A 17630-nucleotide genomic window follows, 5' to 3' on the forward strand; every position below is an offset into this window, starting at 1 on the left:
GCACCTGAAGAGGGTGCAAACAGACATTCAAGGAAAAAAGGGCTGTATCTGTGCAAAGAAGCCCGGGCTGTTAAGAGGAGCCTCAGAGGTCTACTACACCAGTGTCAGTGAGTAAAGACCACGCCTGGATCACCTGCATGGGCTAAGTCTGCCCTGGGCTGCCTGCCTCTGTACCTATCACTGCCACTGAGGAGATGACACTGAGAGGGGGTCTGGTCCTGGTGACCCTTAGGTCCCTCTCCACCTGGGAGCTCCAGGGTTCTCTGATTAGATGCTGTTGTCTGTCTTTTACCCAACCAACAACGGCTTCAGTTTAGAGATGTATGTATAGCTGATGCCATGTTAAACAGGAGCACATTCCCCAAAGGCTGGACTGCAGGTCTCAACAATCCACCAGCCAGTGCACGGAAGTGCAGTGACCACAGGGCTGGCTTTCACCACAGGGGATGTCCTCACAGCAACGCTCACCCCAAAACTATTCTAAATGGCCAAGTACTTTGTCTATTATTAAATGGCTTTTATTCTTAACAATATGCCCGTTCCCCACCTCTCCCTTTGTCTGGTGAGTTACTGCTCAACCTTGAAGATTCACCTGGGGCACTGCGTCTTCCAGGAGCCTGCTCTGAATCCCCTTCCCCGACGCCCCAGGCTGCGCCAGGTGCCCCTCCTCAGATGGGCACAGCTCCGCTGACTGTAAAGAATTTATTAGGATTTTCTCCTTATAGGTCCAAATGCCCCAGCCGGCTGAGCTCCTTGAGGGCTCTCCTCTCATTTGACTGCACCTCTAGGGCTTAGGACATATCAGGTGCTCAATAAATGTTGGAGGAACTGAAAAAGGGACGCTGCCTGGTAGGTCCCTAAGATAAGAGGACTTGCACCTCAAGGGTAAGATATGGGTGCCTGTGGATGGCCACAGCGGGTTCTTCCCTTCTATTTTCTCTCCACAGTTAGATCCTGGTTGAACAAATGCTGAACCAGTGCAGGGCACGCCCTTTGGGCCTAAAGATAAAGGAAAGCGTTTTCAATATGGGTCTATGGTGGGTCCTCCAGAAAGAAGCCACATTTCTCCTCTGGCTGTATTTTGCTTGTACATCTTGTTTTTTAAGAGCCAGGGTAGGTTTCATCTACAACTTGCTTCACCCACGTCTTGAGGCAAAAATAACTGAGAATATTCTGGCCATATTCACAGAATTCATTGACATTCCTTAGCTCTACCTACTTAGTTCTCTCAAGTACAAGTCAGTGATTAAGTCTTGATAGATTATATTTATAGAAACAAACATTGCCCAATCACAGGTCTTCAGCATTTAGAAATAAATATTAGGCATTCTGCTAAGATGCCTATCTAGCCCAGGGCTGCCACAGCAACTGGATAAAATGCAGAAAGTTTCTTTAGGGCTAATTCCAGCTAACTAAAAGAATAATGAAATTAATATTTCTCTCTAAATATAACAGGGGTACATGTAGAAATTTTTGAAAATACATAAAGAAGAAAATTAAAAATCACCTGCAAAATTCTACTGCTGGGATATAGCCACTGCTCCATTTCGGTTTCTTTTCCTTTTACATTTGTATATATCCACAAATACGTTTATAAGCTATATGAATATTTATGTGAATTTAAAAACAAAATTAGAATGATATTTACGCGCAGTTTCATGAGTCACTTTTTCACGCAACATTAAATCATGAATGGCTTTTGCATGCCATTAAATGGGCTTCAAAAACCGGACTTTTAAAGGCGGCAGAGCGTTCTGGTGGCGTGCATCTGCTACGGTTTCACGTCATGCCTCACCCCAAGTACATGAGTGTCATCAGCTCAGTGAAAGACTAAGAAAGGCTTTCTTCTAAAGTTATAGGTTCTCTGTAGCAATCATGTACTCACACCCGGTGGTCGCCTGTCCACATGGAACCACAGCCTACGGTGGCTGGACAGCAGACCTCTCACACCCATGCTGGAGGGGCTGGCCTGCCAGGGCAGAAGGGGAACACGACCCGTCTTTGTCCTATTACTTGGCAGGGACTTGGGGAAAGGGTGTGCAGAAGAGAGATTTGCTGGATTTCAACTCCTCACCCCTCTTCAAAAGTAAAAGTTCCTAGCGGAAACTACAGTAAACCCTTCGCCAACTTGTGATGCCTCCAAAGGGGCATTTATCATATTCAAGACCCTTCTTACCTACCAAATTTTAACGCTTGTTGAAAATCTTTCTCAAATGGACAAGACAGTTGATAAAAATGACTTTTTCTCTGCTTATGGCAGATGACTGTCTAATGCCTCACCTCATCTTTCCAAAGTGCGTTCATGAATTGTCAGGCCTCCAAGATGCCCACATCTTCATACAAACTCAACGTTGAGCTTCCAGCCCCTGTGTCCCTCTCCTCTGGGAGCCCTCACCCTGCTGGGGCCAGCAAAACTGCAGGAGGGCACGGACAGGGTTTTACTGCAACCTTTCGTTATGTCCCTGATTCTCCCCCTGAACTCGGACATCCTGGAGAGCAGCGCGGTGTGCCTGACTCACGGCAGGCGCTCAATAAATGTAGAAATGTATTTTATACAGACTTGGACTTTTCCTCTCAGGTGTGGGATACCGCCGCAGCAAACGTATGTTGTAAACCGAAAACTGGGACATAAATCCTCACACAGGTCTGATGAGAAAGAACATAATCAGCCCTGTAACTGCTGTTGCTGCTCTCCCGCCCTTAGAAGCTGAGACTGACTGAACACCATGTGCTGGACATGGACGTGTGTCATCTCACTTAATCCTTACCGTAACCCTAGGCAGCGGGTACTGCTGTTATCTCTATTTTACAGATGAGGAAACTGAGGATTACAGGCATTCTTGCCCAAACTATGAAACTAAGAAGTACTGACCTGGGATTCAAAACCAGGCTGATTCTAAAGGCGTCACCCCTAGACATGACATTTGATTTTCAGTCTTTGGGAGGGGGCTATAACGAATACATGTACGAATGCTGCAACACAACCTGTGAAAAGAAATCAGAATGACCACCTTCCTTCTAACTTCATAGAAAATGGGACTGAGTTAAAGCTCTGATAACATCCCCCTCACCCCTCAAAACAATCGGGATGAGAGGAAAACAGAGTGACTATTAGTCTCTTAATATTCACCCACCTGTGGCTTTATGGCCTAGTTAATTCTCAACGATTTATGCCAATGGAGAGGAGGTATGGATAAATGTAACCCAGCAGTGTTAATCTATTTTTGCGGGGGCGGGGGAGGAGGTGGTATATAACGGCCATAGGACTGGGAGTGCTGCCGTGTTTTGTTTTTGTTTTTTTTTAAATTTTTATTTATTTGGCTGCACTGGGTCTTAGTTGCAGCGTGCGGGATCTAGTTCCCAGACCAGGGATCGAACCCAGGCTCCCTGAATTGGGAGCTCAGAGTCTTAACCACTGGACCACCAGCGAAGTGCCATTTTTATTCAATCACTCCTGCCACTGACTTGATGAGTTTCAGGTGCTGCAAGGGGCCAGGGAAAGGCCTCTACTTAAGTGTAGGTTGCTACTTTGTAAGTGGGAGACTAGCCAGGGAAAGTGTTACAGTCCCATCTTAAGGGCTCTATGCACTTTAGCATTTTCTTACATTGCCATTTATTTTCATAGTATCATAGTCCAACAGGTTGAGGGTCATTTTCAGGTGGAGAAAATGAGAAACAGAATGAAAGAGACCACCTAGCTCCACATACACTACTAATTTCATTGTCAGAGGTCAACTAACATCAACGATAACGGAAGTTCTTTTGCACTTGTAAATTCCCACTGTGTGGGACAATCTCTGCAACATAAGCCATAAGTACTTTCCGTTCGGAACCCCACGCTACTCCACGAAAAGAATCTCCGAGTTTAAGAAAGGGAGAAATGGGTGAAAGTGGTCAAAAGGCACAAACTTCCAGTTATAAGATAAATAAGTCCCAGGGATGCAATGTACAGCATGGTGACTATAGTTAACAGTACCGTACAGGCATACCTCGTTTTATTGCACTTTGAAGATATTGCTATTTTAAAAAATTGAAGGCTTGTGGCACCCTGCATTGAGCAAGTCTACTGGCTCCATTTTTATGACAGTATTTACTCATTTTGTGTTTCTGTGTCCCATTTTGGTAATTCTGGCAAGATTTCAAACTTTTTCATTATGATTATATTTCTTATGGTGAACTGTGATCAGGTCTTTGATGCTACCATTACAAAAAGATTATGACTCGCTGAAGGCTCAGATGATGGTGAGCATTTTTTAGCAATAAAGCATTTTAAAATTAAGGCATGTACATTGTTTTTTTACACATGATGGTATTGCACACATAACAGGCTACAGTACAGTGTACACATAATTTTTATATGCACTGGGAAACCAAAAAATTCATGTGACTTGCTTTATTGTGATATTCGATTCACTGCAGTAGTCTGGAACAGAACCTGCAGTATCTTTCAGGTATGCCTGTAGTGTACATTTGAAAGTTGCTGACAGAGCAGATCTTATCTCTCTCTCTCTCTCTCTCTCACACACACACACACACACACACACACACACACACACAATGTGTAACTATGTGAGGTGATGGATGTTAACTTACTGTGCTGATCATTTTGCAGCACATACATATATCAAATCCGTGTGCTCTACATCTAAAATGAATACAGTGTTATGTCAATTTTATCTCAATAAAACTGGAGAAAATTAAAGGGCTCAGGAATCTCACTTTGATTAAACTGATTATGACAGAGTGGTCGACTCTGGTGTTTTCTTCCCTTGCGCTTAGGTTTGCTGGTACCTAGTGATGGAAAAGGACTATAAAATGCTGTCCCCCTGCTGACCATGGTTTCCTGCATTTTGTCATCTCTGTTTCTCCAGTTTAGATCCTTTCACGGCCCACATTCAGCCAAGAAAGCACAGGAAAGAGGGAGCCTCGTCTCCCCCACGCACCGCCCACCGACATCAAGACTTTGACATTCTCTACACATTCCACAACCAGTCTAAGCCGTACACACTGAAGATGACAGGATTTGGGAGGTGCCAGTAAGAGAAAAATGAGCATGGTTAAAAATATCAAAGACTGCAAACATGTTCTTTATAGAGAAGTGAGAATTAGCCAGGGTTTAGCGGCAGTCATGGCTTTTAATGCTATTTAAACAAAATAAACCTTTCATATTTTAGAACTAGTGAATGAGGTCCCTCCCAGATTTTTAAAATAAATCTGACAGTCCCACAGAGAATGCATCAAAATCTTTCTAATCTACCTATCTCCATTCTATGTCCTAGAAATCTAGACTGAGTGAATAATACATAGAAGATGATAGTTGCCAAATGATCTTGGTTATATCTATCTCTTTCCTATGGTGGCCTTTGAGGATGATCACTGCAGCCTTGGGATCTGGTGGCCACTGAAATACCCATTCTCCCTCTTGTCACCTCAGCAGCACGGATTTCCCCTTCATTCATTTGAGATAAGAGTGGAGAAGAGAAAAGCTGAATCCGTTGTTTTAAGCCTTACAACTCCTGGTCTTGTAACACATTCTTTTTCCCTACACAGTCCTACTCTCTTCCCCCAAGTTTTCACGGCCCGGAAGGTGGAGGTTGGGCAGCCTCTTGTTCTGTAGTGGATGAGATGTGTCCCCCACTGGGGAGGTGACTAGAAATCAGCTGTCACCATAGTGAGTCTAGAATGCAGAGTAGGTCTGGAGCGCGCCGGTAGGTACATACCGGATTTTCTTGGGAACCCTAATTCCCTTTCTGCTCTAGTCCTTTAAAATTTTCATCTACTTGTCATTAAAAACTGAAAATATCACAAGCTGAATTTAGCATAGATTCTAAGTCATGGAAACAAGCTTAGAGAAGATAAAGCGTAACATTTCCTGAAGTGTGTTCTGCAGAACACCACCTCCGTGAGAAGCTCTCCCCAAAAGAGGCTACCACGGCCAAATGAACTTGGGAAACCAGGTTCACTCCACCCCCTCCCGGTATCTGAGCCTATTAAGGGCTCTGCAAGGTCCCAGAGTAAAGGAACTACGTTAAATTCACATGCTCATATTTGTAGGGGGGCTGGAGCCTCCCTTCCAAAACCACAGGATTTCTATGGGAAAAATGCTCTGAATTTCAAATCCAACTCTCCATAAACTGGAAGCCTCCTAGACATCACTGGGTTTTCTTCGTGATAAGAAATATTCATAAAAACTTCTTGTGACCAGCACTGAAATTGAAACTGTGATTAAAAATCTTCCAACAAACAAAAGCCCAGGACCAGATGGCTTCACAGGCGAATTCTATCAAACATTTAGAGAAGCGCTAACACCTATCCTTCTCAAACTCCTCCAAAATACAGCACAGGGAGGAACACTCCCAAACTCATTCTACGAGGCCACCATCACCCTGATACCAAAATCAGACAAGGATGTCACAAAGAAAACTACAGGCCAATATCACTGATGAACATAGATGCAAAAATCCTCAACAAAATACTAGCAAACAGAATCCAACAGCACATTAAAAGGATCATACACCACGATCAAGTGGGGTTTATTCCAGGAATGCAAGGATTCTTCAATATATGCAAATCAGTCAATGTGATACACCATATTAACAAATTGAAGGAGAAAAACCATATGATCATCTCAATAGATGCAGAGAAAGCTTTCAACAAAATTCAACACCCATTTATGATAAAAACCCTGCAGAAAGTAGGCATAGAGGGAACTTTCCTCAACATGATAAAGGCTATATATGACAAACCCACAGCCAACATCGTCCTCAATGGTGAAAAACTGAAAGCATTTCCACTAAGATCAGGAACAAGACAAGGTTGCCCACTCTCACCACTCTTATTCAACATAGTTTTGGAAGTTTTAGCCACAGCAATCAGAGAAGAAAAGGAAATAAAAGGAATCCAAATTGGAAAAGAAGAAGTAAAGCTGTCACTGTTTGCAGATGACATGAGACTATACATAGAGAATCCTAAAGATGCTACCAGAAAACTACTAGAGCTAATCAATGAATTTGGTAAAGCAGCAGGATATAAAATTAATGCACAGAAATCTCTGGCATTCCTATATACTAATGATGAAAAATCTGAAAGTGAAATCAAGAAAACACTCCCATTTACCATTGCAACAAAAAAGAATAAAATGTCTAGGAATAAACCTACCTAAGGAGACAAAAGATCTGTATGCAGAAAATTATAAGACACTGATGAAAGAAATTAAGGATGATACAAATACATGGAGAGATTACCATGTTCTTGGATTGGAAGAATCAACATTGTGAAAATGACTCTACTACCCAAAGCAATCTACAAATTCAATGCAATCCCTATCAAACTACCACTGGCATTTTTCACAGAACTAGAACAAAAAATTTCACAATTTGTATGGAAACACAAAAGACCCCGAATAGCCAAAGCAATCTTGAGAACAAAACACGGAGCTGGAGGAATCAGGCTCCCTGACTTCAGACTATACTACAAAGCTACAGTAATCAAGACAGTATGGTACTGGCACAAAAACAGAAAGATAGATCAATGGAACAGGATAGAAAGCCCAGAGATAAACCCACGCACATATGGTCACCTTATCTTTGATAAAGGAGGCAGGAATGTACAGTGGAGAAAGGACAGCCTCTTCGATAAGGGGAGCTGGGAAAACTGGACAGGGACATGTAAAAGTATGAGATTAGATCACTCCCTAACACCATACACAAAAATAAGCTCAAAATGGATTAAAGACCTAAATGTAAGGCCAGAAACTATCAAACTCTTAGAGGAAAACATAGGCAGAACACTCCATGACATAAATCACAGCAAGATCCTTTTTGACCCACCTCTTAGAGAAATGGAAATAAAAACAAAAATAAATGGGACCTAATGAAACTTCAAAGCTTTGGACAGCAAAGGAAACCATAAACAAGACCAAAAGACAACCCTCAGAATGGGAGAAAATATTTGCAAATGAAGCAACTGGCAAAGGATTAATCTCTAAAATTTACAACCAGCTCATGCAGCTCAATAACAGAAAAACAAACAACCCAATCCAAAAACGGGCAGAAGACCTAAATAGACATTTCTCCAAAGAAGATATACAGATTGCCAACAAACACATGAAAGAATGCTCAAAATCATTAATCACTAGAGAAATGCAAATCAAAACTACAATGAGATATCATCTCACACCAGTCAGAATGGCCATCATCAAAAAATCTAGAAACTATAAATGCTGGAGAGAGTGTGGAGAAAAGGGAACATTCTTGCACTGCTGGTGGGAATGTAAATTGGTACAGCCACTATGGAGAACAGTATGGAGGTTCCTTAAAAATAGAACTACCATATGACCCAGCAATCCCACTACTGGGCATACACCCTGAGTAAACCATAATTCAAAAAGAGTCATGTACCAAAATGTTCATTGCAGCTCTATTTACAATAGCCAGGAGATGGAAACAACCTAAGTGTCCATCATCGGATGAATGGATAAAGAAGATGTGGCATATATATACAATGGAATATCATTCAGCCATAAAAAGAAACGAAATTGAGCTATTTGTAATGAGGTGGATGGACCTAGAGTTTGTCATACAGAGTGAAGTAAGTCAGAAAGAGAAAGACAAATACTGTATGCTAACACATATATATGGAATTGAAGAAAAGAAAATGTCATGAAGAACCTAGGGGTAAGACAGGAATAAAGACACAGACCTACTAGAGAATGGACTTGAGGATATGGGGAGGGGGAAGGGTAAGCTGTGACAAAGTGAGAGAGTGGCATGGACATATATACACTACCAAACATAAGGTAGATAGATAGTGGGAAGCAGTTGCATAGTACAGGGAGATCAGCTCTGTGCTTTTTGACCACCTAGAGGGGTGGGATAGGGAGGGTGGGAGGAAGGGAGACGCAAGAGGGAAAAGATATGGGAACATATGTATATGTATAACTGATTCACTTTGTTATAAAGCAGAAACTAACACACCATTGTAAAGCAATTATACTCCAATAAAGATGTAAACAAACAAACAAACAAACAAACAAAACTTCTCGTGACCCATAAAAGATCTACAAGGTCAAAGTAGCAATAACTGCAATTAAAAATGTACATGTTGGGGCTTCCCCGGTGGCGCAGTGGTTGAGAGTTCGCCTGCCGATGTAGGGGACACGGGTTCGTGCCCCGGTCTGGGAGGATCCCACGTGCTGCGGAGCGGCTGGGCCCGTGAGCCATGGCCGCTGGGCCTGCGCGTCTGGAGCCTGTGCTCCGCAGCGGGAGAGGCCACAACAGTGAGGAGCCCGCATACCGCAAAAAAAAAAAAAAAAAAAAAAAAAAAAAAAATGTACATGTACTCATACACATCAGCTGAAAGACTAAATGTATACTTAAGGTATTCTTTTCTTTTCTTTTTCCATTTGGGCAGCCTGGGGGACTGGTTCATACCAAAAGAATTTTAAGGCTTGAAGACTGGACTGAATATTGAACTGCCCTACATAAAGATACAAAATCCATGCTCAAAGAGGTTTTTTTTTAGGGCAAGCAAAGCTTGGTGCATCTCAAAATTGCTCGAAGGCCCACGTCAAGGCTGGTGGCCTTTGTTACTATTTTTGAAGTTAGACAAACTGTTCACCTAGAAAGGATTAAAATGGTGGATTTGTGGTGTAAGATGAAAATCCTCTGGAGCTGAAACCAGACTCCTAACCTAGTGAATGTCTACATTAAATCAAACATCTGGATGAAAAGACAAAAGGTGAAGCAATTCTCCACTCGTTTTCCAAATGTATCAGGAACATCATGTTGATCTTAAAACTAAACAGTTGACTGTTTTTTCCCCACATTTCACTTCTGTATTCTGGCGTCACATATACACACGCTTAAAAAACTCAAGAGGCCAGATGGCCCATGGGCATCATTTTTAGCTTCAATAGAGAACAATGTTTTGGATACTCTTATGAAGGCAAATTATATATTACTCTAAAACCAATTTAGAAAGAAATGCTGCAATACCCAAGGGAAGGGTGGAATTCATCCTGACAATACTGGAATACTAATGTTGACATTCAATGAAAACACTATATAGATGCAATATATCAATAGAAGGCCTACAGGGTCTATGCTTTCTATTGTTTATATTTTATTTATTTTTTTCTTCCATTTTTTTCAATTCTTTCACAAGGGCAGTGGGAAAACTTCGGACCATAAGTACACTTCTAGAAAATCTATCTTATGTCTTTTAGCAGAAAAAGTCCAGGCTTGAACTGTGAGGTCAGCAGGCAAGGAGAGAGAAGAGGTGGTGCAGGGGAAGCAAACACTGAACACGCATTATTTATGAATGCTCTACATACGTTCCTTCATTTTAATCCCAAAGAAAACCTGTAAGGTACAATCCCTGTGCCTGTTTTATAGACAAAGGAAATCAGAACTCAGAAAAGTCCTGCAACTCACCTAAGACCAGGGAGCAGGCAGCGAGTTGGGATGTGAACTCTGAGCAGCCTGTTCTTTCTATGACACCAAGGCAAATCCCAGAGAAAGGTGTATCATGCAAATCAAAATGTATGTGGATAGAATGGAATTTCGCTGGTTTTAAGAAAAAATTGCGGGATTTCCCTGGTGGTGCAGTGGTTGGGACTCCGAGCTCCCAATGCAGGGGGACCGAGTTTGATCCCTGGTCAGGGAACTAGATCCCACATGCATGCTGCAACTAAGAAGCCTGCATGCCACAACTAAGGAGCCCACCTGCCACAACTAAGACCTGGTGCGACCAAATAAATATTTTTTTTTTTTTTTTTTTTTTTTGCAGTACGTGGGCCTCTCACTGCTGTGGCCTCTCCCGCCGCGGAGCACAGGCTCCGGACGCACAGGCCCAGCGGCCATGGCTCACGGGCCCAGCCGCTCCGCGGCATGTGGGATCCTCCCGGACCGGGGCACGAACCCGCGTCCCCTGCATCGGCAGGCGGACTCTCAACCACTGCGCCACCAGGGAAGCCCGGTATTTTTAAAAAATGCTAAAAAAAGAAACAATTGCATTTCACAAGAATGGCAAGTTATGTCTAAGGCACCAGAAACCTAATGCTGACATGGTTTTAATCAACACTGTTGATCCCATGCAAACAAACGCATCCAGAGATATCTAGAGCAGCCTTTGAGGGCTTGGCTTTGCACTCCTTACTGTTAACACAGACCACCTGTATACTATTCTCCTCATGCCTCTCAAAATAGAAAAAAAAATTACAGGCACATAGCATTCTTTCCTGTTTTCAATCTTCCAAACTTGAAAGGGATGGGCCACATGCAGCCCGATACAACGTTCTGGGCATGAGCCTAACATCCCTTAGGATGGGGTAAATTCTGGGTTACTGTGGTCCTTGGTCCATGGGAGTTTGTCAGAACTAAAAATGATTGCTTCAAGCAGTCTTACCCATGACACTGAACTGTGGGCTGGCCTCTCAAGCATATATTATACTGCAATTTCTGTGTAATTCTTTAAACATGTGTATTTCAAAACTTGAGCAGAGCAGAATTGTCAAATTAAAGTGACATTTTAGAATTCTGATTACAAATTATTTCATGGTTGTAGCTGTCTCTGTTCTGTCTGCTTCAAATTTAGAATGCCCAATGTACTACAATAGAGTTATCCTCGAGCACTTTGTACCATCTTGAAGGTAGAAGAAGGAATACTTGTTATTTTCTAGAATTGCTTCCATTTTCCAAGTTTGTAATATATGGGCTAGTTTTTAGACTTAATGACAAATAGGACTATAGGTAGTGTAACACCGTAAGGACGTCATTACAAGACTAACTTCTGAATACGGGCCATATTCAAATGGACCAAACCTTGCTGTTCCCAATTATTATTTACAAATGTCTAATTTAACTACTATTCAATATAGAAAACCACAAATATTGTATGAGGCACTGAATTTATTTTTCCTCCAAATAAACCTAGATTATCACGCCCTACTAGTTAGAAATGGCTACCAAAGAAACCAACAGACATAGCAAAGGAACAGAAAGGCTGGAAGACACTTACTATATTTTGGTACCAGAGAAAGAAAGGAACTCGTCTGATATGAAAAGTGAGGTTAGTAACTGAGCAATGACGGTTCAGATACTGGATAGAAGTGGAGTTCTAAATTTAATGAATGAATGAAAATATAGAAAAAACTCAGAAAAGCTGAGTCTGCAAAATACCTTACACCAGGTATACCTTAAAACTTGGTAAACAAGCCAAGCATCTAAATCGCAAGCTGGGCTTTCAATAAAGTCCAGGTGTATTCAGGGAAATATTGAGTTTGTCCAAAGAGGGTAGTTACTCACCACATCGAAGGCAGTAAACACGTGACAGTAGTGGTGATTGGACTTCAAATCTTTTGTGATATAAGCGAATGTTGAGAGGTCTTCTGGGTCCTGGGCAGCACAGGAGATATTACGAATTTCATGTTCGGCAATTATGTTCTGGAAGAAATGACACAAACGACCATTGTTTTCCTCTGCAAACCAGCATATTTTAGAACCAAGGCAAATGATCTGGGAAGCAGTTGCTTTCCCTCATCCTAGAATGTTCTAGAGCAGCAACATTCAAAGTGATTGAACACACTATCCGTGGGCAAAGGTACACCAGGTCTGGAAGGAATGCTTTCGTTTAATTAAAAACAAACTAAAATAGTCCTGTCCTGGAGCAGCAGTTCTCACATGGTGCTGTGTGCAGAAGCCGCCTGGGTGGCAGACACTTTTAAAAAAAAAATAGTAACTACTAAGCATTTTACTGTTTCCATTTTCCATGTAGAGTCAGCGCTGCCTCCTGCTAACTCTGTCTGGAAAGGATCACCTGCCATGTTGTTCTGCCTGCCGGGAGGCTGACCCCTCACCATCTTTTACCTGTTGTCTTGTGCCTGGCCCCTAGCTCCCCAGAGCCAAGGCAGGTAGGCGAGGGCACATCAAGGCGCTCTCTCATGAAGACTCCGTGGAGACTAAGGTGTAAGGGTGGGATGAGGGAAACACCACGCTGCATGCTAGATGCAGCGCCCCGTGGATGACAATGCTTTGCTCACTATACCCGCTGTGTACAATTATGAGTGGTGCTGTGGTTATCCTCGTCATCAGCTCACGGGTGGTGAAACCAGTACTCAGAGAGTGTAAGTTAGGCAGGGCAGGTAGTGGAACTGCGCCTGAAATTATGTTGCAATACCTCTCAGCCCCACCTCTCTCTCACTGGTTTAACATAATTTCATCTTTTCTCTCGGCTAGCACTTTTTCATGCCATCTCCCTGCCAGCCCCCTCATCCCAACCTACCTCTAAGAATAATCGGTGGGAGGTAACTGAGGAAAGGTTTAAGTACCATTATCCCGAAGCACAAAATAACCAAGGAGCATCATCTGGGTTGCAAACCGAGCCAGAAACTTCTTTTGATACACTGATGTATTTCAGAAGCAAAAGATTTCACATAATCATGCAAACATTTCTTAACCTCACAATATCCCATTTATGTTTTTGCAGTTGTCATAGATCTAAAACCCTCAATGCTTTAGTTACCCTAATTACTTTGTAACTGCACAGTCTTAAATAACCTGAGCGAATATAATGCTCCGTGTATACCCATCAATGTCTAAAGATGCTTACAAAATGCCCTTTCCTGCCAGCGCCCCCAGCAAGTACTTCACGCCCCTCACTCTACTGAGCTACGTGGTTGGTAAGCAATTACAGAATTAACACATAAAAGAAAATTAAATTAAGACGTTCTTCACAGTGACCCTGTATGTTGACGCTACATGCAGCGCTGTCAAAAATAACTCAAATTGAAATCAGAATCCCATAAACAAGTAACATCCTATCGCAAGATAGAGTTTCAAAATAGAAGGTGCTGATCCTCTTCTGGCATCTTCAAGGAGAAAACTAAATTAGGAACTCGGTGAGTCTTAAATTTAAAATTAATGAGATCTGCATGGTCTTTATAGGCACGATGTTAGCAGGTGCTGAGAGCCTCCACCATCATTTTAATTGGGGGCTGCGATTACTTCGGGAAGCCTGTGGATTTGGTCTCACCTGTCCAGGATCCACTATTACTGAAAATAGAGCATTGGCTCCAACTTTTAACTAAATTGGCATTTTGTGTTCTTGAGACATTTTTTTTTTTTTACTAGCATAAGGTTGATCAACTTCTCGGGAAAGTGTTAACAGTGAAAAGTGCCCTGTGATTTTTATTGCACTGAATTCCCTGAATCTTGCCAATTCACAAGATGTCACTCCTGACAATTTTCAATAGTGTGTGACAGCACTGTGGCCCAGGGAAAAATTGTAAAGTAGGTAAAGCGTATCTTTGGGGATCTCTCTTAATTATGAACCGCATGTTTGCATCCTCCCCAAGTTTGTATCTTGAAATTCTAGCCCCCTAGTGTGATGGTGCTTGGAGGTGGGCCTTTAGGATGTGATTAGGTCATGAGGGTGGAGCTCTCGTGAATGCTATTAGTGCCTTTACAAGACAAGGCAAGAGAGCTAGCTGGCTCTCTCTGCCGTGTGAGAACACAGCAGAAAGACGGCCATTTATGAAGCAGGGAATGGGGGCTCTCATCAGACACTGAATCTGCTGGTGACTTCATCTTGGACTTTCCAGCCTCCAAAACTGTGAGAAATAAATAGTCATGGTTTAAGCAACCCAGTCTATGGTAATTTACTATAGCACTAAGACATTTCTCCTCTTTCTGGATCCTCCCTCCCAATTTTCTGGAAACCGGCCCCCTCTTCTCTAATCTCCAGGAGCCCAGGGCTGTCTTTTAAACTCTGAGGCCTGCCCTCCTCTGTGTTGCTCCATGTCCCCAAATCAGCCTCTTCTCCCACTGTTGAAACTTTTATTCCTCTGTTCCCATAGTCTAAACTAGAGGAAAGGCAAGCTAATACAGACATTCTGCAATCAGTTAAGAATAACTCATGTTATTGGCACTCAGTCATCCTAATTGGCACTTAAAAATTTGCTTTTAAATGAATTCATAGCAATGGACTGTGTAGGGAGGTATTTTGAACAGAACTTCCTAATATATCCATGGTGCTAGAATGTGGTGAGGACCTAGATCTCACTACTGATGTAACTGAGCAGGGGCCTTCTCAGGACATACCCCTCCCTCATGTCCTCTGTTGTACCTCCTCTCAGAAGTACCCAGATAATAGTATCTCATGCATATTCCCTGAGTTTTTCAGAGGCTCAAAACCACCACCAAAAGGAAAAAATTAACTACCAATGATCATGAGCATGTAGCCCCCAGACCTTCCAGAGCCTAAGGATTGATCATCATCAACCAATCAGAAAACTGTGCACGAGCTGATCACATACCCTGGGACGCCCCTCCCTCACCTGGCCTTTAAAAATGTTTTGCTGTAACCCTTTGAGGAGTTTGGGGATTTTGGGGGCATGAGCCACCCGTTCTCCTTGCTTGGCCCTGCAATAAACTTTTCTCTGCTCCAAACTCTGACGTTCGGTTTGCTTAGCCTCACTGTGCGTCGGGCACACAAATGTGCATTAGGTGACACGGAGACACTGCCATCAGTCTGCACTGCCCACCTCTGCAGAACAGCGAGGCTAGTTCTCTATGTGTACGATGACTCCAAGACTAAGGATACTACAGCTGGAGATGAAATGGAGACTGCACAGTTGTTTCCTCCTTGGAGAAGTCAAGGAAGGATATTCTTTCCACCCTGTCATTAGTGGCTCCTCCATAAATTAAAAGCTGACATCATCATGAGGTACAGGTGATGTTCCTCAGTTTACAGTGGACGCCTTTATGCAGCTGAGCCTCCATATCTAAGCATGTTCTAAGGAGACTGGGGCTTTTAAAAGGCTCAAGCCAGGACTGGGGTCACCCTGCCGCTTCTTGGGCTAGAAAAATTGGCAGCTCAGTACCCTTCAACAGGGAGTGATTCTTTTTCTTGTCTGTTGCCTTTCATCATGTAGAGAAATAGCTGAAGAGGTATCTGGCTGGTGGGTGTAGAAGAGACTTGTTTGGTTCAGCCAATTAACAGAGACGGTCTCAGAAGGGGGTGTGATAACGAAGTGATGGGCCTAGAAACTGGCCTCTCCCTGCTTCCCTCACTCCTGACTATGACAGGTAGGGCCCTTCTCTGAGTCTCCTCTGCAGGCCAGGCCTTTTCTGAGGGAGACAATGTAGCACCCCTCCAGAGAGCACCCCCCACATAGAGGCAGCAGCCCTGGTCGGGGGCTACCTGAAGGAGACCTGCAGAGAGGGTGGTGCAGATGAGGACAGCACACACTCTTAATATGACTCTGAGCTTTTTAGAAACATGTGCTATAAAAAACAACTGGCACTTGTTTAGGCAAAAGTTCCAAGTTAATCTGTGCCTAAAAAAATAGCATAAGCCCTGTTTGAAGCTGACGTTCAAAACAAACAAACTGGGCTTCCCTGGTGGCGCAGTGGTTAAGAATCCACCTGCCAATGCAGGGGACATGGGTTCGAGCCCTGGTCTGGGAAGATTCCACACGCTGTGGAGCAACTGAGCCCGTGCGCCACAACTACTGAGCCTGCGCTCTAGAGCCCACGAGCCACAACTGCTGAAGCCCGAGTGCCTAGAGCCCGTGCTCCACAACAAGAGGAGCCACCGCAATGAGAAGCCCGCGCACCGCAACAAAGAGTAGCCCCCGCTCGCCGCAACTAGAGAAAGCCCACACACAACAAAGACCCAACGCAGCCAAAAATAAATAAAATACATAAATTAAAAACAAACTAACAAACCAATCCAGGCACTGCATTGTTCCTAATTTAGCCGGATGAGAAGACTGAGGAGGGGGTCACAGCAGGAAGGCAAAATGCAACCCACCCTCAGCCAAGCACTGGACATGGGGACGGTGTCACCTCTTGGAAGACCCTGCTGATCTGAAGATGGGTCTGGAACTAAGCAGTTGTAGCCCTCGTGGCAAAATGCCATGCTAGAGTACCTCTGGGCTATGGATCTACAGAAAGCTGGTGTGATTTACCTATAACATTTTAGTATAAATCTAATCCAAGTTCCATTTTTAATTCAAGATCATTTTCCACTTCTTCCTTCTTATCAGGTTTAGTGAGTCAATTCATTTCCCAAGTTGCTAGGTAACAGGTTTACAAGTTTACAACTAGGCACCTAACCCTTCCCCATGAACTCAGCCAAAGCTGGTACTTTATATTAGAGTAAAAGGAAAGAAGTGCCTTGCTGGAGGCTTCATCTTTCACACAGTCTAATGGGGGCTAGAAGGAGTGGAAGAGTCATTAACACCTAATTAAGTATCCACTGCACATCAGACGAACTGGTGGAAGGTAGCATGGAGTGAAAGTGAAATAGCGTTAGGTCAGGGAGTGGGAAAGTTAAGTTTTAGTCCTTCTCCATGACCAGCTAGCTGTGTGACTGCAGGGCAGTCACTTAGTGAAGGTCTGAGGCCTTCGATTACTCTACGCGTCCAGTGCAGGCTGAACACATCCCCTCTATCTGACCAGGGTAGGGTTACAGAGATGTGGTGGTTAGGAGAGGACCGTTTAACAATAAAGTACAGGGGACTTCCCTGGTGGTGCAGTGGTTAAGAATCCGCCTGCCAATGCAGGGGACATGGGTTCGAGCCCTGGTCCGGGAAGATCCCACATAATACGGAGCAACTAAGCCCATGC

At 43.3% G+C, this 17630-nt stretch overlaps 1 protein-coding gene across 19 annotated transcripts in view; it reads right to left on the reverse strand.

Moving 5' to 3' along the window:
• The window catches only part of ANKS1B (ankyrin repeat and sterile alpha motif domain containing 1B), a gene marked incomplete at both ends in the record, with an annotated part of 1147860 nt that overhangs the window by 19857 nt on the left and 1110373 nt on the right, over positions 1–17630 (reverse strand). For all 19 annotated transcript variants that reach the window (XM_079714776.1, XM_079714773.1, XM_079714775.1 and 16 more), the window contains one exon: positions 12306–12443. In XM_079714776.1, the coding sequence (XP_079570902.1) occupies positions 12306–12443 (138 nt within the window). The remainder of the gene's footprint in view (positions 1–12305; positions 12444–17630) is intronic.

Source organism: Hyperoodon ampullatus, assembly GCF_949752795.1.
Source record: "Hyperoodon ampullatus genome assembly, chromosome: 11".
NCBI classification, from domain to species: domain Eukaryota; kingdom Metazoa; phylum Chordata; class Mammalia; order Artiodactyla; family Ziphiidae; genus Hyperoodon; species Hyperoodon ampullatus.